Below are 19517 nucleotides of genomic sequence, written 5' to 3'. Positions count from 1 at the left end.
GCGCAAGCCTTTAATCCCAGCACTCGGGAGGCAGAGGCAGGCGGATCTCTGTGAGTTCGAGGCCAGCCTGGTCTACACAAGCTAGTTCCAGGACAGGCTCCAAAACTACAGAGAAGCCCTGTCTCGAGAAAAGAAAAAAAGAAAAAAAAAAGAAAAAAGAAAAAAGAAGGGTAAGAAGGGTTTAGAGGTCAAAGTATTTCCTCACTTAATATTTTATAGTAGCCTGGGTACAGTGGTACATGCTACAATCCCAGCACATAGGAGAATGAAGCCTCCTTGAGCTTGAAGCCAGATTGATCTATATCTCAATGCAGGGAAAGAGAAAGTACAAAGAAAGGAAATTTGCTATGCCATGGCATGGGTCATTAACTCTAGATACTCAGAACGCTGAGGCAGGAAGACTGCAAGTTCAGGAACAGGCTGAGATACTGAATGAGGTCTATGCCTACCACGGCACCTTAGTGAGACCCTGTCTTAAAGTATAAAAAGGCTGAGAATATAGATCTCCGTGGTACAGCACTTGCCTAGCACCCAGCTTTTTAAACTGTGTTACAAACCCATACTGGGGCCACATAACTGAATGTGGGAAGTCGCAAAAATCTGGCAAGAGTACAAGGTTTCCGAATGCACAAGGACTACAAATTCATTCCAAATCAAAGTATAATAAATCCAAGGTGTTTCTGACAGTGCTCAACTCCTCTGCATCAAGGCAACTTCCACACAACATTGGTTCTGAATACACAACACATACACTCTTGCCCATGGCTGCCTTGACACACAATACCAATGAATGCTGCCTCATACACCTTGGCTCAAGTCCAAGATTATTTTATGCTATAAATTGCAGTGTTCTTATTGCACAGAGTTTTCTGTACTTAAATACAATGGCTTATTTATGGAGAACAAAGACACACTACTTCACTGTGGTCACTCCTCAGCATACAGACTATCAAGCTAGTATGTATTCGATTATAAGAGCTGGAGAGACAGTTCAGCGGCTAACAGCACTGACTACTCTTAAAAAAGACCTAGGTTCAGTTCCCAGAATCACATAGGGCTCGCAAGCATCCACAACTTGAGTTTCAGGGTTCTGATGACCTCTTCTGGCCTATGCAGGAAGCAGGCACATATATATGCATAGACATACATTCAGGTAAAACACCCATACACATAAATAAATCTTCCAGAAAAAAATTGTTTACTGAGGGCTGGAAAACTGACTCACCATACAAGTTAGTTTTGTCAATAATCTAGAATCTGCTAGGAAGAAAGTCTCAACAAAACACTCTTTATATTGGATTGGGCTGTGGGAATGTCTGTGAGAAGCTGTCTTTATTTCATCAGTTGATGTGACCCAGCCCACTGTGGGCAGCACTACTCCTGAGGCAGGGGATCCTGAACGGTGTGAGTTAAAAAACCCAGAGGAAAGCAATAACTTATTATTTTTTTAAGATTAATTATTATTTTATATATATGGTGCTCTATCTGCATGTACACTTGCATGCCAGAAGAGGGCATCAGATCTCATTATAGATGGTTGTAAGCCACCATGTGGTTGTTGGGAACTGAATTCAGGACCACTGGAAGAGCTTCCAATGCTCTTAACTGCTGAGCCACCTCTCCAGCCCTGAAAGCAATAACGATGTACTCACTGTTCCCTCTCTTGACTGTGGAGGTGACATGCCCAGCTGCCTCCAGCTCCTGCCGCTGTGATTTTCCCAAAGGGAACTGTGAGCTAAACAAGCCCCTGTTTTATCGCAGCAACAGAAATGAATCTAGGGTAACAAATAAGGGCGTTTGCTACCAAACTGGCTGACCTAAGTCTGAACTCTGGAACCTACATGATGGAAGGAGAAAACTGGCTCCAGCAGGTTCTTCTCTGATATCTATATGCATACTATGGCAAGCGTAACCTTCTCCTTTATATACACATAAAATAAATAACATTTTTTAAATGTCCTGAAACAGAATGGAGAGTTAGTTGGGCACATGCCTTTAGTCCCAGTATTCAGGAAGCAAAGTAGGAGGATCTCTGAGTTCCAGGCCAGCCTGGTTTACAGACTGAGTTCCAGGAGATCTAGGGTTACACAGAGAAACACTATCTCAAAACCAAACCAAAACAAACAAACAAAACACCCTAATAAGTAAATTGTGTCTTAAAAAAAGATTTATTTCGTTTTTAACTGTATATAGTTAGGTGGGTATGCACATGTAGTCTGGATGCCTGCAGAGGTCCAACTGGATCTCCTGAATCTGGAGTTATAGGCAGTTTGTGAGCCACCTGATCTAGGGGTTGGAAACTACAAAATCAGTACATGCTCTTATCCAGTGAGCCATTTCTCTAACCTGCTACTAACTTTTTGAGGAACTTAAAAGTGCATCATAATATACACGCAGAAAGATGTAAAACACAGTGACTACTAGCATGCACACAATCCTGTACTCACTCCCCACCACAAGTGTGGTCATCTAAGCCTGTAATCCCAAAACTCTAAGAGGTGGGGGGAAGAAGATAAGATGTTCAATGTCAGTCTTGGCTGCACAGTAAATTTGCGGCAAGCCTAGACTACAGGAGACCCAATTTCAAATAGAAGTGTGCAAATCATAAATTATATTTTCATATAATATAACTTATCAACTTTCATATATCAAATATATCCATTCAACCATCATCCAAAATGAGAAATTATTTATACCAAGGTATTTATACCTCTCTAGTTCCTTCCCCTAGACACCTTCTCCAACAGTATTTTCAGACTTTATAACTATAGATATGCTTTGCCTACTTTAAACCACACACACACACACCCCTCATTATATAATTTGTGCTTTATGAAAAAGTCTACCTTTTCCTTAAAGAAAAAAAAAAGTTGGGCGATGGTAGCATAGGCCCTTGATCTCAGTACTCAGGAGACAGAGGCAGGTGTATCTCTGCAAGTTCGAGGCCAGCCTGGTTTACAGAGCTAGTTCCAGGACAGTCAGGGATACACAGAAAAACCCTATCTCAAAAACAAAACAAAACTTTCCCTAAAATAAATGTATTTATTTTTATTAAAAAGACAGGGTCACACTATGCAACCTTGGCTAGCCTGAAACTCAAGAGAAAGATCCACCTACCTCTGCCTCTTGAGTGCTGGGTTTAAAGCCACACATGTCTGGCCCCCTCAATGCTAATTTTGTAAGGCCTATCTATAAGGGGCACAAATAAGAGTATTTGTTTTTAATGCTATGGGATACTGCACTGTGAAAATATGAAATTTACCCCTACAACTACTCGCTGGCATTTGGGGATGTGTGGGGAGAACTCCTGAATGACTGGTGCTGACTTTGCTGTGTATGATAAATGCACTGAATTCCACGCAGCTGCTGGAGTGCCTCCATCTGAGAGCACAGCACTCAATCCCAGCTTCTCTTCTTCACTCCCACAGCCCTCGTCAGGTCAAGGACAAAGCAGGTGACAGCATAAGTCACCTTTGTAAACACTTAGCCTCTGCCAGAAGGCCAAGGATTGATGCTACTCTTTTAACAAAAATATTAAATCATACATTTACAGGATTATCAAGAGAGACATGTATGTTGACCTATCTATGCAGGTAATTCATATAAGAAATCATTTCTAAGGAAAAACACCTCTCTCTGCTGCTATATAAAACACGGTATTTCTTTTGTGTGTTTGGTTTTCAAGAAAGAGATTCTCTGTGTTTCCTTGGCTGTCTTGGAATTACCTCTTTTTTTTTTTTTTAAATATTTATTTATTTATTATGTATACAATATTCTGTCTGTGTGTATGTCTGCAGGCCAGAAGAGGTCACCAGACCTCATTCCAGATGGTTGTGAGCCACCATGTGGTTGCCGGGAACTGAACTCAGGACCTTTGGAAGAGCAGGCAATGCTCTTAACCACTGAGCCATCTCTCCAGCCCCCTGGAATTACCTCTTGTAGACCAGGCTAGCCTCAAACTCACAAAGATCCACCTGCCTCTGTCTTCTAAGTGCTAAAATAAAAGATATATGACACCATCACCCAGTCAAAACACAACATATTAAAATATACTCTAAGGCTTAGACTCTAAATCACTTCTAAGGTTAGTTTAAAAAAAAAAAAGCACCAGCTATCACAAATAAATACAATCAAAACAAGTCAGTACATTCAAAACATTACATGATGGTAGAAGGCATTCTTGAAACTCTGCAGTAAAATCAATAAACTTCCTTTTCTGGATTCTACTGCCCAGGACTCTTATCTAATACACAGAGTAGGCTGCAATTATTTACATGGCGCGCACTCTCTCTCTCTCCTCCCTCTCTAAACACTTTGGGAGAAGTTTTAAAAAGCTCAGGAAGATTTGGGTTGGCAGTGCATGCTTTGTAACCCCAGCACTGGGAGGTAGTGTGTGTCTCAGCCTCAGCCACACAAGACCCTGCCTTAAGAACAAAAGCAGAAAGGTGCAGAACAGACACTGGCACAGCAGTTCATCAAAGTTCATACTTTAGCAGTAAAATTCTTTCTTCCTCCCTTTTATGTAAAATTCATTGGTAACTGTTAAAAGAAAAAGAAAAAAAAGAACTTACGTGGCTATGAAGCTGTAAGGCTGAGTTCTCAGGTAGCTCATTGTACCCATCTATTCCCAGAAGCAACCAATTAGAGTTTGATCATACTAATTCTGAGATTCTAATTCCATCACTCCATTTCTTGGATTTATCCTACCAGAATGACTTCCTCCACATAAAGTGATAGTGGCCTATGACCAGGACAGTATGTAACAGCAAAGTTATTATTTCACTGCCTATTAAGTGAAAAAAAAGGGGGGGGGAGTGAGGAGGGTAAAATACTAAAGTAGAAACAGGCCATAGAAGAGGCAGAAGCATCTCTCAAAAATGCTTATTAAACTATGGTTTAGTATCTTTCTGATGCTCTCATGGGTTATATACAATCTTTAGGGCCTTTTAATATCTCACTGATTTCTAAAAATAGGGGAGAAGGGTTATTTCATTTAAAAATGTTTTACCTTCCTAAAAAATATTTATTATTATATAATGAATAACATGTGCATGCTGATTTTGTCTGTCAAAAACTATCATGGCCCAATATGGTAAGCATTTATAAATCAATTAATTTATCTTTCTACTCCCCCTGGTACTCCCCTCCATCTCTCTCCCTTTTCCACTTGGAAATAGGGTCCTTCTAAAGTTGCCCAGATAAGTCTGAACTCTCAGTCACCCGGGTAGCTGGTATTACAGGTTTGTACCACCAGACCTAGCTATTCTCTTTCTTTTATAATCCCATGAGATCAGGAACTTTGCTCTTGTGTCTTATTTTCACAGAACTTGAGAACAAGCAGGAAATCAGAGCAATAGTAACATGTCAGAAAATCCAATGATAATGGCAGAGTCAGGACAGAATCCAAGTACCCTGTCTTTCACTTAAACTGCCTTCTATATGGTTGTGAGCCGAGCCTTTAACAGCTGAGCCACCTCTCCAGCCCAAGCTTTCTAAATGTTGAAGCGATATTTAGGAATGGAACGCTGGAGAAGGAATATATGCTGTCATGAGTTATAATGGATCTGGCCCAGTTTTGAGGAACTAGCCTATGGGCTTATGGGAGGGAAGTAAACCCCTCAAAGCTGTCTGACCTTGACACTGCATGTTCTGCCTGAAGGATGTTCTTACAATAAGGCTAGCTACCCAGGCCTTCACAGTTTCAGGGGCACTACTTCAGTCCATACCAGACTCATTGTTATGACACTAGACCTAGACAACTCCCATACAACAATATAAACATAAACATAACAATATAAAAGTACATCCTCGGAGGTTCAAGAGCCTGTATTTTCTCTTGTAACTGTCAGTATAATGCTAAATAGACTGCCTAAAAGATAAACTGAATAGTTACTTTATACCTTAGAGGCTAGCTAATGCAAAATTCATTTGCAACTGATAGGAAAGAAACTGGGTTCCATGGAAACATAACACCTTCTCTAAAGCTGCTGTCATACCTGTTGCTGTGCAAGCTGAACTTGATACAACTGTTGCATGTACTGCTGATAGTGCTGCTCCTGCAGCTGGCGGATGAGAATCTGCTGCTGCTCGTAGTTCCCTGGATACTGCTGGGCTGCATACTGCTGGAATTGCACGGCAGTCTGCGAGTTTAAAGCTGCCATTATCTGCTGCCTAAAAACATTAATAAATACATGCCAGTCTGACAACAGGAGACTGTTCATAACGAAATAAAATGACCTGCTCATTCTTATAGTTTATAACTTAGAAAAAGACTTAACTAATAACGTTTAACAAATAGCATGTGCTCCAGGCACAGAATATTCAAGGAAAAAACTGACCTCTAACTTTTGGGTTTTTCAAGAAAAGTTGGAATGGAGAATAAATACCAAGCACATCACCACCATCAACAGCATCATTAGTTATTAACACTTACTGTGCTCTTTTGATGTGATCCGCAATGTTCAAAGCATTTACACATAGTCTTTGATGACACTAAGAGGTTGTTTGGCAATTGCCCAAGACTCAGCTGCAGCTAGATTCAAGAGCCAGGACTCAAATCTAGCTAGTCTTGCTCCAGAGACTGCACCAATTCACCCTGATGCTGTAACATGACGGACTGCCATTAGGGCACGGATGGGTGTTTGACTCTGGCTACGGTTTCCCTACCTCAACTGCCCAGAGCAGCACAAGGTAGGAGGACAGCTAATCGATGCTATAGACTCTGTTTAAGGATGACAAGCCAACAGTCTGCAGCATCTGACCTAAAGGTGTCTTTATTGAGACGCATTGAAGATAGTAACAGCAGGGCATGCTGCTTGGCTTAGTGATCTTTCTCTTCCTCCCCCTCTCTCTCCATGGGGTCATATTATATAGAGCCCGGGCTGACTTCCCTCAGCCTCTGAAGTGCTGGGATCACAGTTGAACAGTGCTGCACCTTGTCTGGACATATCAATTTCTACTAAATTATTACAACTGTCTTTACTCTCTTCAGAGAAAACTACATGTTTCAAAACTGTTATGTGACCACTTACCAAAGATCTCAAATCTATTTACGAAGTAAGCAGGTAAATAAAGCAAAAACTTCAGATACTGACTAAAGTATTGCACTGGGTCCACCTAAGGTATTCAATTCCAAATCCAAGAGAATGGCATTAAAACTTCGTTCCAAAGTAGAATGAGGCCATAGTTCACTCTGAAGCTAGCTACCATTGAAGGTTTTTCTGAGAAGCTAGCTGGAAACAATGAAGAGAACTCAATGTACCTCAAGATTTCTGGCTTAACTTTTCTGTATCCCTGGATCCGTAGGTCCTCTCTCCTGCATTTGTTTACCTCTCTGTATCTACAGCTGCCCTTTGAAAAGCCAGGCTTTTCTAAGACAGCTGCTTTCAGCCTTTACTGAATAAAGCAGTTTCAGCTCCCATGTCCTGTACAGGGACTGGGAATAGCTATCTGATATACATGGATTAACTAGGCTCTAAGTCCTCAGAATTTTTAACTGGGCTTCAGATTCTAGCCAGCCTCTCAGATACACACACACACCAAAAAAAAAAAAAAGACGAAATTCCCAGGTAAAACAGCCTTGTAAAAACAAAGAACAGAAACTGCAGAAAGCAGTGAGAACGAAGAGACAGACTAAGAAGACAAGAGACTATGAAAACTTCAAGACCCTGGACTCAAGACAGAGCAGCTGAACAATCTCAATTGCTGCTTCTAGTCTCTAGGTTTTACAAGCTAACCCCAAATTTCTTCAATACATTATTTTTTGATAAAAAACAAAAGTCACAGCCAGGCGGTGGAGGCACATGCCTTTAATCCCAGCACTCAGGAGGCAGAGGCAGGTGGATCTCTGTGAGTTGGAGGCCAGCCTGGTCTACAGATCATCCAGGACAGGCTCCAAAGCTACAAGGAGAAACCCTGTCTCGAAAAATCAAAACCAAACAAACAAAAAACAAGAATCACTGTTAAAAATGAAAAGGAGCTAACACGAGTCTACCTCCCAGGCACATAGTCACAAGAACATTCTAAAACACACAACTCACTTTTGCTGTTCCAGTCGAAGCCTTTCTTCTTCTATTCGCCTCCTCTCCTCTTCCTCCCGTCTAAGCCTTTCCTCCTCTTCTCGCTTCCGTCTCTCTTCTTCCTTTTGCAGACGCTCTCGTTCTTCCTCTTCACGCTGCCTTCGCTCCTCCTCCGCCTTTCTACAAGGTACATAACAAAGAGAATTAACTCTGCACAGTGAATCTTATATTTAAATAATTTAAACTTCACTTCCCAGTGAAAAATAAGACAAAAATCTGTTCAGAGAATAGCAATCTATCAAAAATTCAAACACATAAACTTCCATATAATAGAAACTTAAAATGAAATCAATCTCACAACATACATGACTACATCAAGGATAATTATTAGCTGGGTGCTTTCATAGTCTTTAATAACAAAACAAAAGCAAGAAACAAAAACGCAACTTTGAAAGGTGTTACATATAATTCAACAATGTACTAAAATACATAAATCAACTTTCCATGCTATTTCATTTTTATTAAGTATCAAGTCTTAGCCTGGCACGGTGATTTTCAGCACTGCAGAGGCAGAGGAAGGAGTTCTAAGCTAACCAGAAATACACAGTGAAACCTTCTCTTTAAAAAGGAATTGGGTTCCCAGCTCTTGGGAAGCAGAGGCAGGCGGATCTCAGTGAGTTCAAGGCCAGCCTGGTCTACAGAGCAAGTTCCAGGATAGGCTCCAAAGCTACAGAGAAACCCTGTGTAGAAAAACAAACAAAGCAAAAACAAGCAACAACAACAACAATAAAAAAGGGACTGGACCATGGTGCGTTTAATCCCAGATTTGGGAGGCAGAGAAAGGCAATCTCTGAGTTTGAGCCCACTCTGGTCTACAGAGTGAGTTCTAGGACAACCAGAGCTACACACAATTTAGAAACCCTGCTTTGAAAAAAAAGAAAAAGAAAAAAAAAACAATAAAAAAAGAAAAAAACAAACAATAAAAAGTGATGAGGCGGGGGCTGGAGAGATGGCTCAGTGGTTAAGAGCACTGACTGCTCTTCCAGAGAACCCTGGTTCGATTCCCAGCACCCACATGGCAGCTCACAACTGTCTGTAATTCCAGTTCCAGGAGACCCGACACCCATGGCAAAACACCTATGTACATAAACCAAAAATAAATAATACAAAATTAAAAAAGTGATGAGGTGGGGCAGGGAGGGCTAGAGAGATGGCTCAGCAGCTGAGCTTGTTAAAAAGCTTACTGTAGTAAAACAAAGGTAGCCAGGGGTGGTAGTACACATGTGTAATCCCAGCACTCAGCAAGACTTTGCCTGCCTCAAAGGAAAACAGAAGATGCTGCTGTAGATGGGAGGCTCACTTTAAGGGCACAACCAGAAGGAAGCAACCCTGCTTCCTTCAAACTTATAGGAAAATCTGCTCCTACCAGGAGTGCTGAAAAACTGCCAAAAGAAGTGGAAGTGAGGACCTAGAACAAAGCAAAAGCATCAGTGCAAGTCCCACTACCACGCCCTATAACATCACCTTCTTTTCTCTTCTTCCTCCTTCTCTATCCTGTGGGAAGCAACATAGGCCGAAAAGAGAGGACAACACCTATTTAGAAGCTTCACAAACTCTACCATGGCGTCCTCCTTGGACGTGTTCCCCAGGGCTGCCCATTCTCTCCTGCAAAGAATAAAAGAAACAGTTACCTTCCTTTAGCAAAATGAGAATCTTACTCAATTAAACCTATATGAAAAATACTCGACTACAATTAAAATGAAATATGCTTTTACTAGAATCAGAAAGTTCAGAATGTCAAGTTTCAACAAACCTATACTGATATATTAAATAAGATGCCAAAACAATCCAAAATATAAATGTACTTTGATTATTCACACTTGTTAAAAAGCAATCCATATTTTATTTTCTTTACATATTTTAGCTTGAATCAAAATTACTCTGTTTTAGCCGGGCGGTGGTGGTGCTTTAATCCCAGCACTCGGGAGGCAGAGACAGGTGGATCTCTCTGTGAGTTCGAGGCCAGCATGGTCTACAAGAGCTGGTTCCAGGACAGGAACCAAAAAGCTACAGAGAAACCCTGTCTCGAAAAATTTAAATAAATAAATAAATAAATAAATAAAATTACTCTGTTTTTTGGCACAATTTATGTATGTCTAGATAAGAGAATCATAGTATGTGCTCTTGGAGGATGAAAGAGGGCATCAGATACCCAGAAACTGGAATTATAAATGGTTTTAATTTTTTTTTTCTTGTTTTTTCAAGACAGGGTGTCTCTGTATAACAGTCCTGGCTGTCCTGGAACTCGTTCTGTAGACCAGGTTGGCCTTGAACTCACAGAGATGCACCTGCCTCTGCCTCCCAAGTGCCAGGATTAAAAGTGTGTACCACCACCATCCGGCGATGGTTTGATTCTTAACAGCTGATTAACAGCTAAGCCATCTCTCCAGACCCAGTAGTACGTTTTTAAAATTGCTGTTTTTAATATTATTTAGGAAGTGTTAGATAAAACTGTACTTGTATTATGTTCATAACCAGGTAAGTAAACTTCTTTCACTATGAGCAAAATGAATGTTTCAGTTGCAATGCTAAGCTAACTATTACACCTTAAGCAATTCACATTATACCTCTAACATCATTATTAAATTTATTAAGTAAGAAAACACTTGTTACCTCCTATCATTCCCCAACACATCAAAGAATCCAACCTCAGGGCAAGTGTCTGGGTTATATGGGCCCAAGAGAACCTGCTTGTGCAGTGCCACAAACTTCAGTTTTTCTTCATAAGTTGGATGAAAAGCCTTGCCATCTTTTACTGAAAGAGAACAAATGAAAAAAAAATAATTGGTACTGTCAAAATACACAATTTTCAGCACTGGAAAGACACTGGTTTGTTTGCTACAGTCAATAACTGCCTATAACAGGCAAAAGCAGTATATAAAGACTTATTTTTTACTGAATTTTAATAGTCAGAGCCTAAAACAGAAATCCTTTATAGAATATTTTCTCTTCTTCCTCCCCTCTTCATTTTTTTCCTTTTATTTTTTTCTCTTAAGTCAGGGTGGTTTCTAGTTCTTTATGGTGCGCATGCAGGCCTCAACTCAGTCCTCCTGATTCAGCCCCTAAATACTGGGATTGCGGGCATGTGCCACAACCAGTCTGACTTATTTCTTTGTTGAACAACTATCATTATTTATACTAAAGTTACCATAGAGAAACTCATCTGTCAAACTGCTTACAGGCATGTAGACAGTATCATTAGAACATTTAGCCATACATTAAAAAATATACAATGATAATTTTTAAATGTTCCCCCAAGACAGGGTTTTTCTGTGTAACCTTTGCTGTCCTGGAACTCACTCTGAGTGCTGAGACTTAAGGCATGCACCACCACCTGGTTCAAAAGCTTATTTTTATTGCTGTTTCTTTGTTTGTGAAACAGGGACTCATCATGTAGCACTGGCTGGCCTGGACTCACTATGCAGAACCAGGGTGGCTAGATACTCAGAGATATGTTTGCTTCTGCCACCCAGTTAAAAATGATTTTTAAAAATTGATTAAAAACAAAACTCATTTTAATCACTTTGAATAGGATCATGCATTAACAAATTGTATATACTTTAGAAGGGTATGTTTAAAGTATAACCACTCTAATGAGGTGGTATGTTTTGGCAGGGGCTTTGGAATCAGATGGTCTGGGTTTAAATCTCAGACATTTCTAAACCATTGGATGAATTACTTTCTTAGTTATCAATAAAATGAATTTCAGAAGTTAATAGTACATTATTATTAATACCAATTGTGTGATTCTTTTTCCTTATCATTGGCTCTGGTAGGCTTCCATATAAGCAAATAAGAAAGACAGCCAGATGTGGTGGTTCATGTCTTTAATCCCAACACTTGGGAGGCAGAAGTAGGTGGATCCAGTTTGAGGCCAGCCCGGTCTACAAAGTTCCAGGAGAGTCACGACTACACAGAGAAACCCTACCCAAAACACCTGCAGAGTCCATATCAAGATGACATAAACTTAAAAAACAAAACAAAAAAACCAGGCTGGTGCAATGGTGCAGAGGATAATTTTAGGCCCCACCACCAGGCCTGATGACCCAAGTTTAATCCTTGCAAGTTGTCCCCACTTGATGTAAGTCACTCTCTCCCAAGAGTTTCCTCTCATCACTGACTCTGGAAGATGAGCCTCAAACAGGGCAATATGGAGGACTCATCTGACCTGTGCAGAGAACAGAGGCCCCTTTCTTTCTCACTACAGGTACCACATATTTCCCCAAAGCAGTTCAAGGTCAAAGCTTTTCTTCCACAGCTAAGTCACATTGTTGACTTACTAAAAATATACTGAACAAAGCCTGTCAGGATGATCAGAACTAAAACTGTATCTCCAGTCAGGTATGGAGCACGCCTTTAACCCCAGAACGCAGGAGGCAGAAGCAGGAGGATCTCTTTGTGTTCAGGCAAGCCTAAACTACACAGTAAGTTTCAGGACAGCCCCCCCCCCACCTCCAACAAAAGCCAGGCGGCAGTGGCACACGCCTTTAATCCCAGCACTGGGGAGACAGAGACAGGCAGATCTCTGTGAGTTCGAGGCCAGCCTGGTCTACAAGAGCTGTTCCAGGACAGGCTCCAAAGCTACAGAGAAATCCTGTCTCAAAAAATCCAAATATATATATAATTCTCTGCTCATATGTAATACTGTCCATACTGGGCATAATCAACAGCAATGTTAGTGTAACCCTGGCTACAGAGTAAGACTCCATCTCCAAAATAAAACAAATTTTAGTAGGGTATGGCAGCACATGCCTTTAATTCTAGAGCTTGGAAGGCAAAAGCAGGCAGATTTCTGTGTTTGAGGCCAATCTGGCTTACATAGGGAGTTCCAAGACAGTCAGAGCTACCTAGAGAGACCCTGTCTTTAAAAAAACAAAACAAAACAAAAATTGTTTTTAACATATGTTTATTTATGGGGGTTGAGGGGTTGTCAGAGGAAAACCTGTGGGAGCTGTTTCCTTTCTTCTATGGTGTGTTCTGTGTAGAGAAACAGAACTCTGGCAGCAGCACCTTCATCCGCTGAACCATCTTACCTGCCTTTCATTCAAAATTTCAATCCAACAGAGATGCAATGCAAAAATTCAGAAGAGTTCTCATACTTATTTTTTCAATTACAAACATTTATAATTTTGCCAGGTGTAGCACTGGAAAGGAAGAGACAGGTGGATCTCTATGAATTGAGGTCACTATATATCAAGTTCCAGAACAGTTAGAGCTACATAACAGAGATCTTATCTCAAAAATAAATAAATAAATAAAAATAAAGACGTACTGTGTATTAGTGTTTGCCTGTATGTATGTAGCACATTTGTGCCTTACAGCCAACAAAGGTCGAAAGGGTACTATCCCCTGGAACTGGAGTTAGATGATTGGGAATCACTATGAAGTTGCTGGGAACCAAACCCAGGTCCTCTGCAAGAGCAACAAGTGCTCTTAACTTCTAAGCCATCTGTCCAGCGCCACTCACACTTACCTCTTTTAATACATTTAAAACTTTCCTTAAGGGGATAATGCTTTAAAAGCAAACTTGGGGGCTGGAGAAATGGCTCAGGCTGTTCTTCCAGAGGACTCAAGTTTGGTTCTCAGCATCCACGTGGCAGCTCACAACCAGCTGCACCTCCAGTTCCAGGGGATCTGCTGCCTTCATCTGACCTCTGCAGGTACCAGGCACCAAGTGGTAGGCACACATACATACAGACATATAAATAAAATAAATCTAAAATAAACAAAACCAACGTGGATCTTTCCACTAGTTCTTAATATTTTCATGCCAAAAACTATTCAAGGGACAAAGTAACTAGACAGTCCTTTTGAATCACTTTCCCCTGTGTATTTTAACAGAAAGCAGACTCCTATCTATTAATCTTGCTAAAATAGAATTAAGAACAATTTGCTCTTTAAAAAAAAAAAAAAAGCAAAAACAAAAAACTTCACTGGTTCTTCACCTAACAGAAAGGCTAAACTGTGTACAACTTCATCGTATCCTTCCAGGATCTAATTTCAAATTTCTTCTCTCCCCATCAAACTATCTCCTGTCATGTTCCAAACACACAAGCCAGCCATCCCTCTCCCCTGTCCCCTCTGCTTCCTCCACCTGTGCTGCAGTTATCAACCAGCTCCTTAAGTCTCCTGAAGGGCAAAGAAGTCTGCACCATCCACACAGCAGTAATTCTAACAGTAAATCTTATCCATAAGGGCACAGAAATCCCTGGTGGTTAGACAGCAAAACGTTAATCTACAGAACATCATAAGGGACATTTTCATCTATATGTACACACCCCATGCCCGGGGACAGAACTCAGGGTCTTACTATGTATGCTATGTTACAGATACTGAACAGCACTTATCACTGCTACACCCCCAGCCTACATCATTTCACTTTCACTTCATCAAAAAATTAAGAGAGGTGGGTGTAGTAGGAGGCTGGAGAGACGGCTCAGCAGTTAAGATCACTGACTGCTTGTCCAGAGAACCAACATGGCACCTCATAGCTGCTTGTAACTCCAGTTTCAGGGGATCCGACACCTTCATACAGACATACATGTAGGCAAAACATGAATGCACATGAAATAAAAATAAATTTTTAAAAAATAAAGAGAGAGCCGGGCGATGGTGGCGCACGCCTTTAATCCCAGCACTCGGGAGGCAGAGGCAGGCGGATCTCTGTGAGTTCGAGGCCAGCCTGGTCTACAAGAGCTAGTTCCAGGACAGGAACCAAAAGCTACGGAGAAACCCTGTCTCGAAAAATCAAAAAAAAAAAAAAAAAAGAGAGGAGTCAACATAGTAAGCTATTGGCTATAATCATCATTATGACAAGTACAGAATACAAAACAGACTTCCAGACTCCAGGTTACACTGTTGTCATTGCTTTTCTTTCTTTCTTTCTTTCTTTCTTTCTTTCTTTCTTTCTCTTTTTCTGGTGTGTGTGTGTCTATACAGCTAGGAATGACGTTATACTTCAGATTCACCTTGCTGGGCGGTGGTGGCATATTCCCTTAAACCCAGCACGTGGGAGGCAGAAACAAGCAGATCGCAGTGAGTTTGAGGCCAGCCTGATTTACAGAACAAGTTCTAGGACAGGTTCCAAAGCTACAGAGAAACAAACTTCCGATTCACCTCCTGAGAGCTGTGATTACAGACTTGCACAACCACACCTGGTTTGTATGGTCCTGGTGGTGACAGAACCCAGGTCGTAAAGCTAGATAGGCAAACACTCGACAGACTGAGCTACATCCCAGACCCTTTCAGATATTTTCAATGGAATAGATAATCCTGCTTTCAAGATTCATATTTAGTCCATAGAAGATAAAATGTAATTTAAAAAACATTGTGAGCTACGTGGTTATGCACACACCTTAAATCCCAACACTAGGGAAGCAGAGGCAAGTAGATCTCTGTGAGTTCAAGGCCAGCCTGGTCTACACAGTGAGTTCTGGGATAGCCAGAGAGCTATCCTAAAACTTACAAAAAGAAGTCCTGTCTTGAAAAAACAAAAAATAAGACACTAGTTTATAGCAACTGCCACACTTATTTTGTAGGAGAAAAACATACATTAAAATGAAGCCCTGGCCGGGCGATGGTGGCGCACGCCTTTAATCTCAGCACTCGGGAGGCAGAGGCAGGTGGATCTCTGTGAGTTCGAGACCAGCCTGGTCTACAAGAGCTAGTTCCAGGACAGGCTCCAAAGCCACAGAGAAACCCTGTCTCGAAAAAACAAAAAAAAACAAAAAAAACAAAAAAAAAACAACAAAAAAAAATGAAGCCCTGAGTTGGGGGAGATGGCTCCGTGGGTAAGTTCAGATCTCCTGACTCCACATCAAGACAGATGTGGTAGTGCACAACTACAAATTCAGTGCTCCTCCAGTGAGAGGCCGAGACAGAAACCACTCCAGGAGCTATGGGGGTAGCAGCTGGGCTGCTACACTACAGCAAAGGAGATCCTGCCTCAAGAAGGACCAAGATCCAAGGCTGTCCTGTGACCTCCATACACTGAGATATGCAACCTACAAAAACAAAGGCAGTACTTGTGGACTCACCCGACTTCTGTTAATTCTTCTATACCCTTTTCCCTCTTCCAATTAGTGCCCTTCCACTGCCAGCCCTTCGTTGTTATCTCAAACAATAATCCACACAGAGAAGTGCTTTGAACTGCTAAACAGCTATTTTAAGTGCTTGGCTACAATTCTGAGCAGGTTAAGTTAGAAACTGAGCAAACTATCCCTATCAATGCATTTTCTTCTACAAGGTTACAGGTAACTCAGGCACCTCAAATACGGGCTCTCTGAAGACCCTTGAGACTCAAAAGGCAATTTAAAATAGTCTGTTTAGACCACTAACTTTTAAATGTGAGGCAAGGGGCTGGAGAGATGGCTCAGTGGTTAAGAGCATTGCCTGCTCTTCCAAAGGTCCTGAGTTCAATTCCCAGCAACCACATGGTGGCTCACAACCATCTGTAAAGAGGTCTGGCGCCCTCTTCTGGATTTCAAGCATACAGACAGAATATTGTATACATAATAAATAAATTATACATAATAAATAAATATTAAAAAAAATAAATGTGAGGCAACTAGTGTTACCTAATTCAGCTTCTTTATATATAGAAACTTGATTATAGCAAAGTTAGTTTTCTAGGAATTTATATAGCAACAATAATTTAAATTGAGTCTGACCCAAAACAATACTAAATTTGCTGCCCATTAAGCAATTTTTTTAAATTAATTAACTAATCTGTTTGTTTAGGTTTTTGAGACAGGCTCTCACTATGTAGCTCTGGCTGTCCCAGAGCTCACTCACTGTGTGGACCAGACTGACCTCAAATTCAGAGATCCACCTGCCTCTGCCTCCCAAATTCTGAGATTAAAGGTGTTTAACACCATGCTCAGCAACTTAATCTCTTGAAGCAGATATTGCTATTTTCAAAGAAGATGGGCTCAGATGAAATTACCCCCCCCCTTTTTTTTAACCTATGCAGCAAAATCAAGGATTAGAAGTTGTTCTTCCTGGGTCTGGAGTCCTATTTTAGTAGTTCAGAATGGCGCAGAGCACATCCCAAGGACTCCCATTCAAATCCCAGCACACAAGTCAGTCAGTCTGTTAGTCAGTCTATCTGTCTTTTCTCTCTCACACAATTAAGTTTAGGGGAAAAAGCCTAGAGTTTTTGTTTTTTTTTTTTTTTTTTTTTTTTTGCAGTCTATGTTACTGAAAAGCAAGTTCCAAAAATTAACTTGTTTTTCGAGACAAGAGTTTCTCTGTGTAGCCCTGGCTGTCCTGGACTCGCTTAGTAGATAAGGGCAGCATCAAATTCAGAGATCTTCCTTCCTACCTCTACCTCAGGGGTGCTGGGATAAAAGGTGTTCACCACCACTGCCTAGCCCAAAAATTAACTTTTAAGGGCAAGAATACCTATGTTAACTGCACAGAAACAAGTGGGTTTGCATTTACTTACAACAAACTCCAAACTCAAGAGACAGTAATTCTAAACTCATTACCAAGTCCTCAAGCCAGCTAGAACACAGCAGTGGCAATGAACAGTTCAAGGATACACTTTTTACATTAAAAACAAAAAAATACAATGACTGCAGAATAACCACTTAATGTTCTGGGAATTTTCACAGAATTTCACGAGTTTGCACAATTAAAGCCATTTAAAAATAAAACTACGTTAACATGGATCACTACAATGAACAACCCAACTTCAGCCGGTAAAATATGTAATCTGAAAGTACTATCTCTGAGGAAAATGTCATAAATATGCTGTTCTGGAATGCATGTGCAGCCTAGCAACCACTTTTAAAGTTTCATTTGCCCGCCTCTCTCTCTCTCCTCTCTCTCTCTCTCTCTCTCTCTCTCTCTCTCTCTCTCTCTCTCGGCTTTCAAGACCTAAATATCTTTATGGATCAGACTATTTAGTCAAGCTCTTTCCCACTGACCAAATCTTTTGAGTGGTACCTCCATTAATAACTACATGAACAACCCAGTTTTTTTTTTTAAAAAAAAAAAAGGGAAAAAAGGGGAAGAAAACAACCACCCACCGGAATTTGGCATTAAAAAGTTAATGGGGGGGAGGGGGAGAAAAAGAGAGGGAGAGAAAGGAAGAGGGGAGGAGGAGGAGACGGGAATGAGGGAGGGAGAAAGTGGGAGTGTACTTTTGGGCCTTACTCTTCAAAATTCACTTACAAGGTAAAATTTCATAACCATTTAGAAGTTACCAGGACATACAAGCAAAAGGGCATAAACGAACTTAGTATTTTACTTCCTCCTTCGCCCCATCCCTACCGCCGAATGATCATGTCCTGTACTACATGCTCCCGGTTTCTAAGGCTAGAAAAAGGTAGACAATTTTCTTCCACTAAGATTTAAAAAAAAAAAAATCGGTTTAATGTGGCAAGCCACAGGAAAGGGCAAACCGGTGGAGAAAGAGCAACGAAAAAGAGAAATCCATCCCAGAACGGGAGCCCTGGAAGCGCGCGCTCCTTCGGCCACTCTAGCTCTCGGAAACCAGACAACTTAAACCAGGTAATAACGCCCCAGCAACCGCAGGTGACGCCGGCTGCTAAGCCAGGCTTCCGGGCCCCTCAGGGGTGTGACACGGGGACCAGACCCGCAGTGACAGACTCCGGGTGCCGCCAAGGACGGAGGCGCGCTCCGGTCACCCCGGCTTAGCTCGGGTGGGTGGGGCGGGCCCGGGCGGCCCGCGGCCCCGCAGAGGCGAGGGTACCCGCTCACTTTTGAAGAAGCGCAGCGCCAGGCCGTACAGCTCCTCCAGGCCGAAGCCCCAGTGCTGCTCCATCCGCCGCGCCTCCTCGGCCGCACCCTCAGCCGCCGCCGCCTCCCCGGGCTCCGGCTGCTGCCCTGCGGCGCCTGGGCCCCGTCCAGTCCCGGGGGGCGAGGACGGCGACGGCAGCAACGGGGCACCCTCCGCGCCGGGCCGCTCCTCCGAGTCCGGGCTCAGGGTGAGGCCGTCGAGCGACACCTCGAGCTGCTGCTCTACGTTCAGCTGCGCCGCCATCTCCGCTCCGAGCGCCTCCTCGGCGGGCACAGGCGGCGGCCACGTATCGACTTCCTGCTGACCTCTCACCTCCGCTCGCCGACACCGGAACTTCCGCTGCCGAGGCGGCTCGGGCGTGAAGGGGGCCTGGTGCCCCGCCCCCGGGCGTGTGGGTCGCGCCCCTGCCGCTCCTTCTGCTCGCTGGCTTGCTCGGGACTACGTGTCCTGCTCCGGTCGGGGCCTCACGCCCCTCTCCGAGCTCACCCCTCCCTTCCGCCGGGGCGCTTCTCCCGCTGCAGCGTTCGCAGGGGACCCGGCCGTCCTCCCGCTTGGATCGGGGGCGCGGGAGGTGAACGCACGCCTTGGTCCGACCCTGCAGGGAAAGTCTGCGAAGAGTCGCTCTCTGCACGCCCGGTTCAGTTAGTCTACACAGAGACTCTGAGGAGATGCAG

The 19517-nt window shown here is 42.4% G+C and overlaps 1 protein-coding gene across 1 annotated transcript in view; it reads right to left on the bottom strand.

Moving 5' to 3' along the window:
- Acbd3 (acyl-CoA binding domain containing 3) overlaps positions 1-19170 on the bottom strand; it is a 29754-nt gene extending 10584 nt beyond the window's left edge. Inside the window, exons 1-5 of the mRNA XM_041635389.1 lie at positions 18804-19170; positions 10692-10833; positions 9543-9683; positions 8040-8198; positions 5997-6171 (exon numbers count right to left, since the gene is read on the bottom strand). Of these exons, the coding sequence (XP_041491323.1) occupies positions 5997-6171; positions 8040-8198; positions 9543-9683; positions 10692-10833; positions 18804-19086 (900 nt within the window). The 5' untranslated portion in view covers positions 19087-19170. The remainder of the gene's footprint in view (positions 1-5996; positions 6172-8039; positions 8199-9542; positions 9684-10691; positions 10834-18803) is intronic.
- Positions 19171-19517: the final 347 nt, after the last annotated feature.

The sequence above is a fragment of the Microtus oregoni genome, unplaced genomic scaffold (genome assembly GCF_018167655.1).
Source record: "Microtus oregoni isolate MIOR12 unplaced genomic scaffold, Mior012 000047F_ref0000412, whole genome shotgun sequence".
NCBI lineage: Eukaryota > Metazoa > Chordata > Mammalia > Rodentia > Cricetidae > Microtus > Microtus oregoni.
This window is presented reverse-complemented; position numbering and strand designations above follow the sequence as displayed.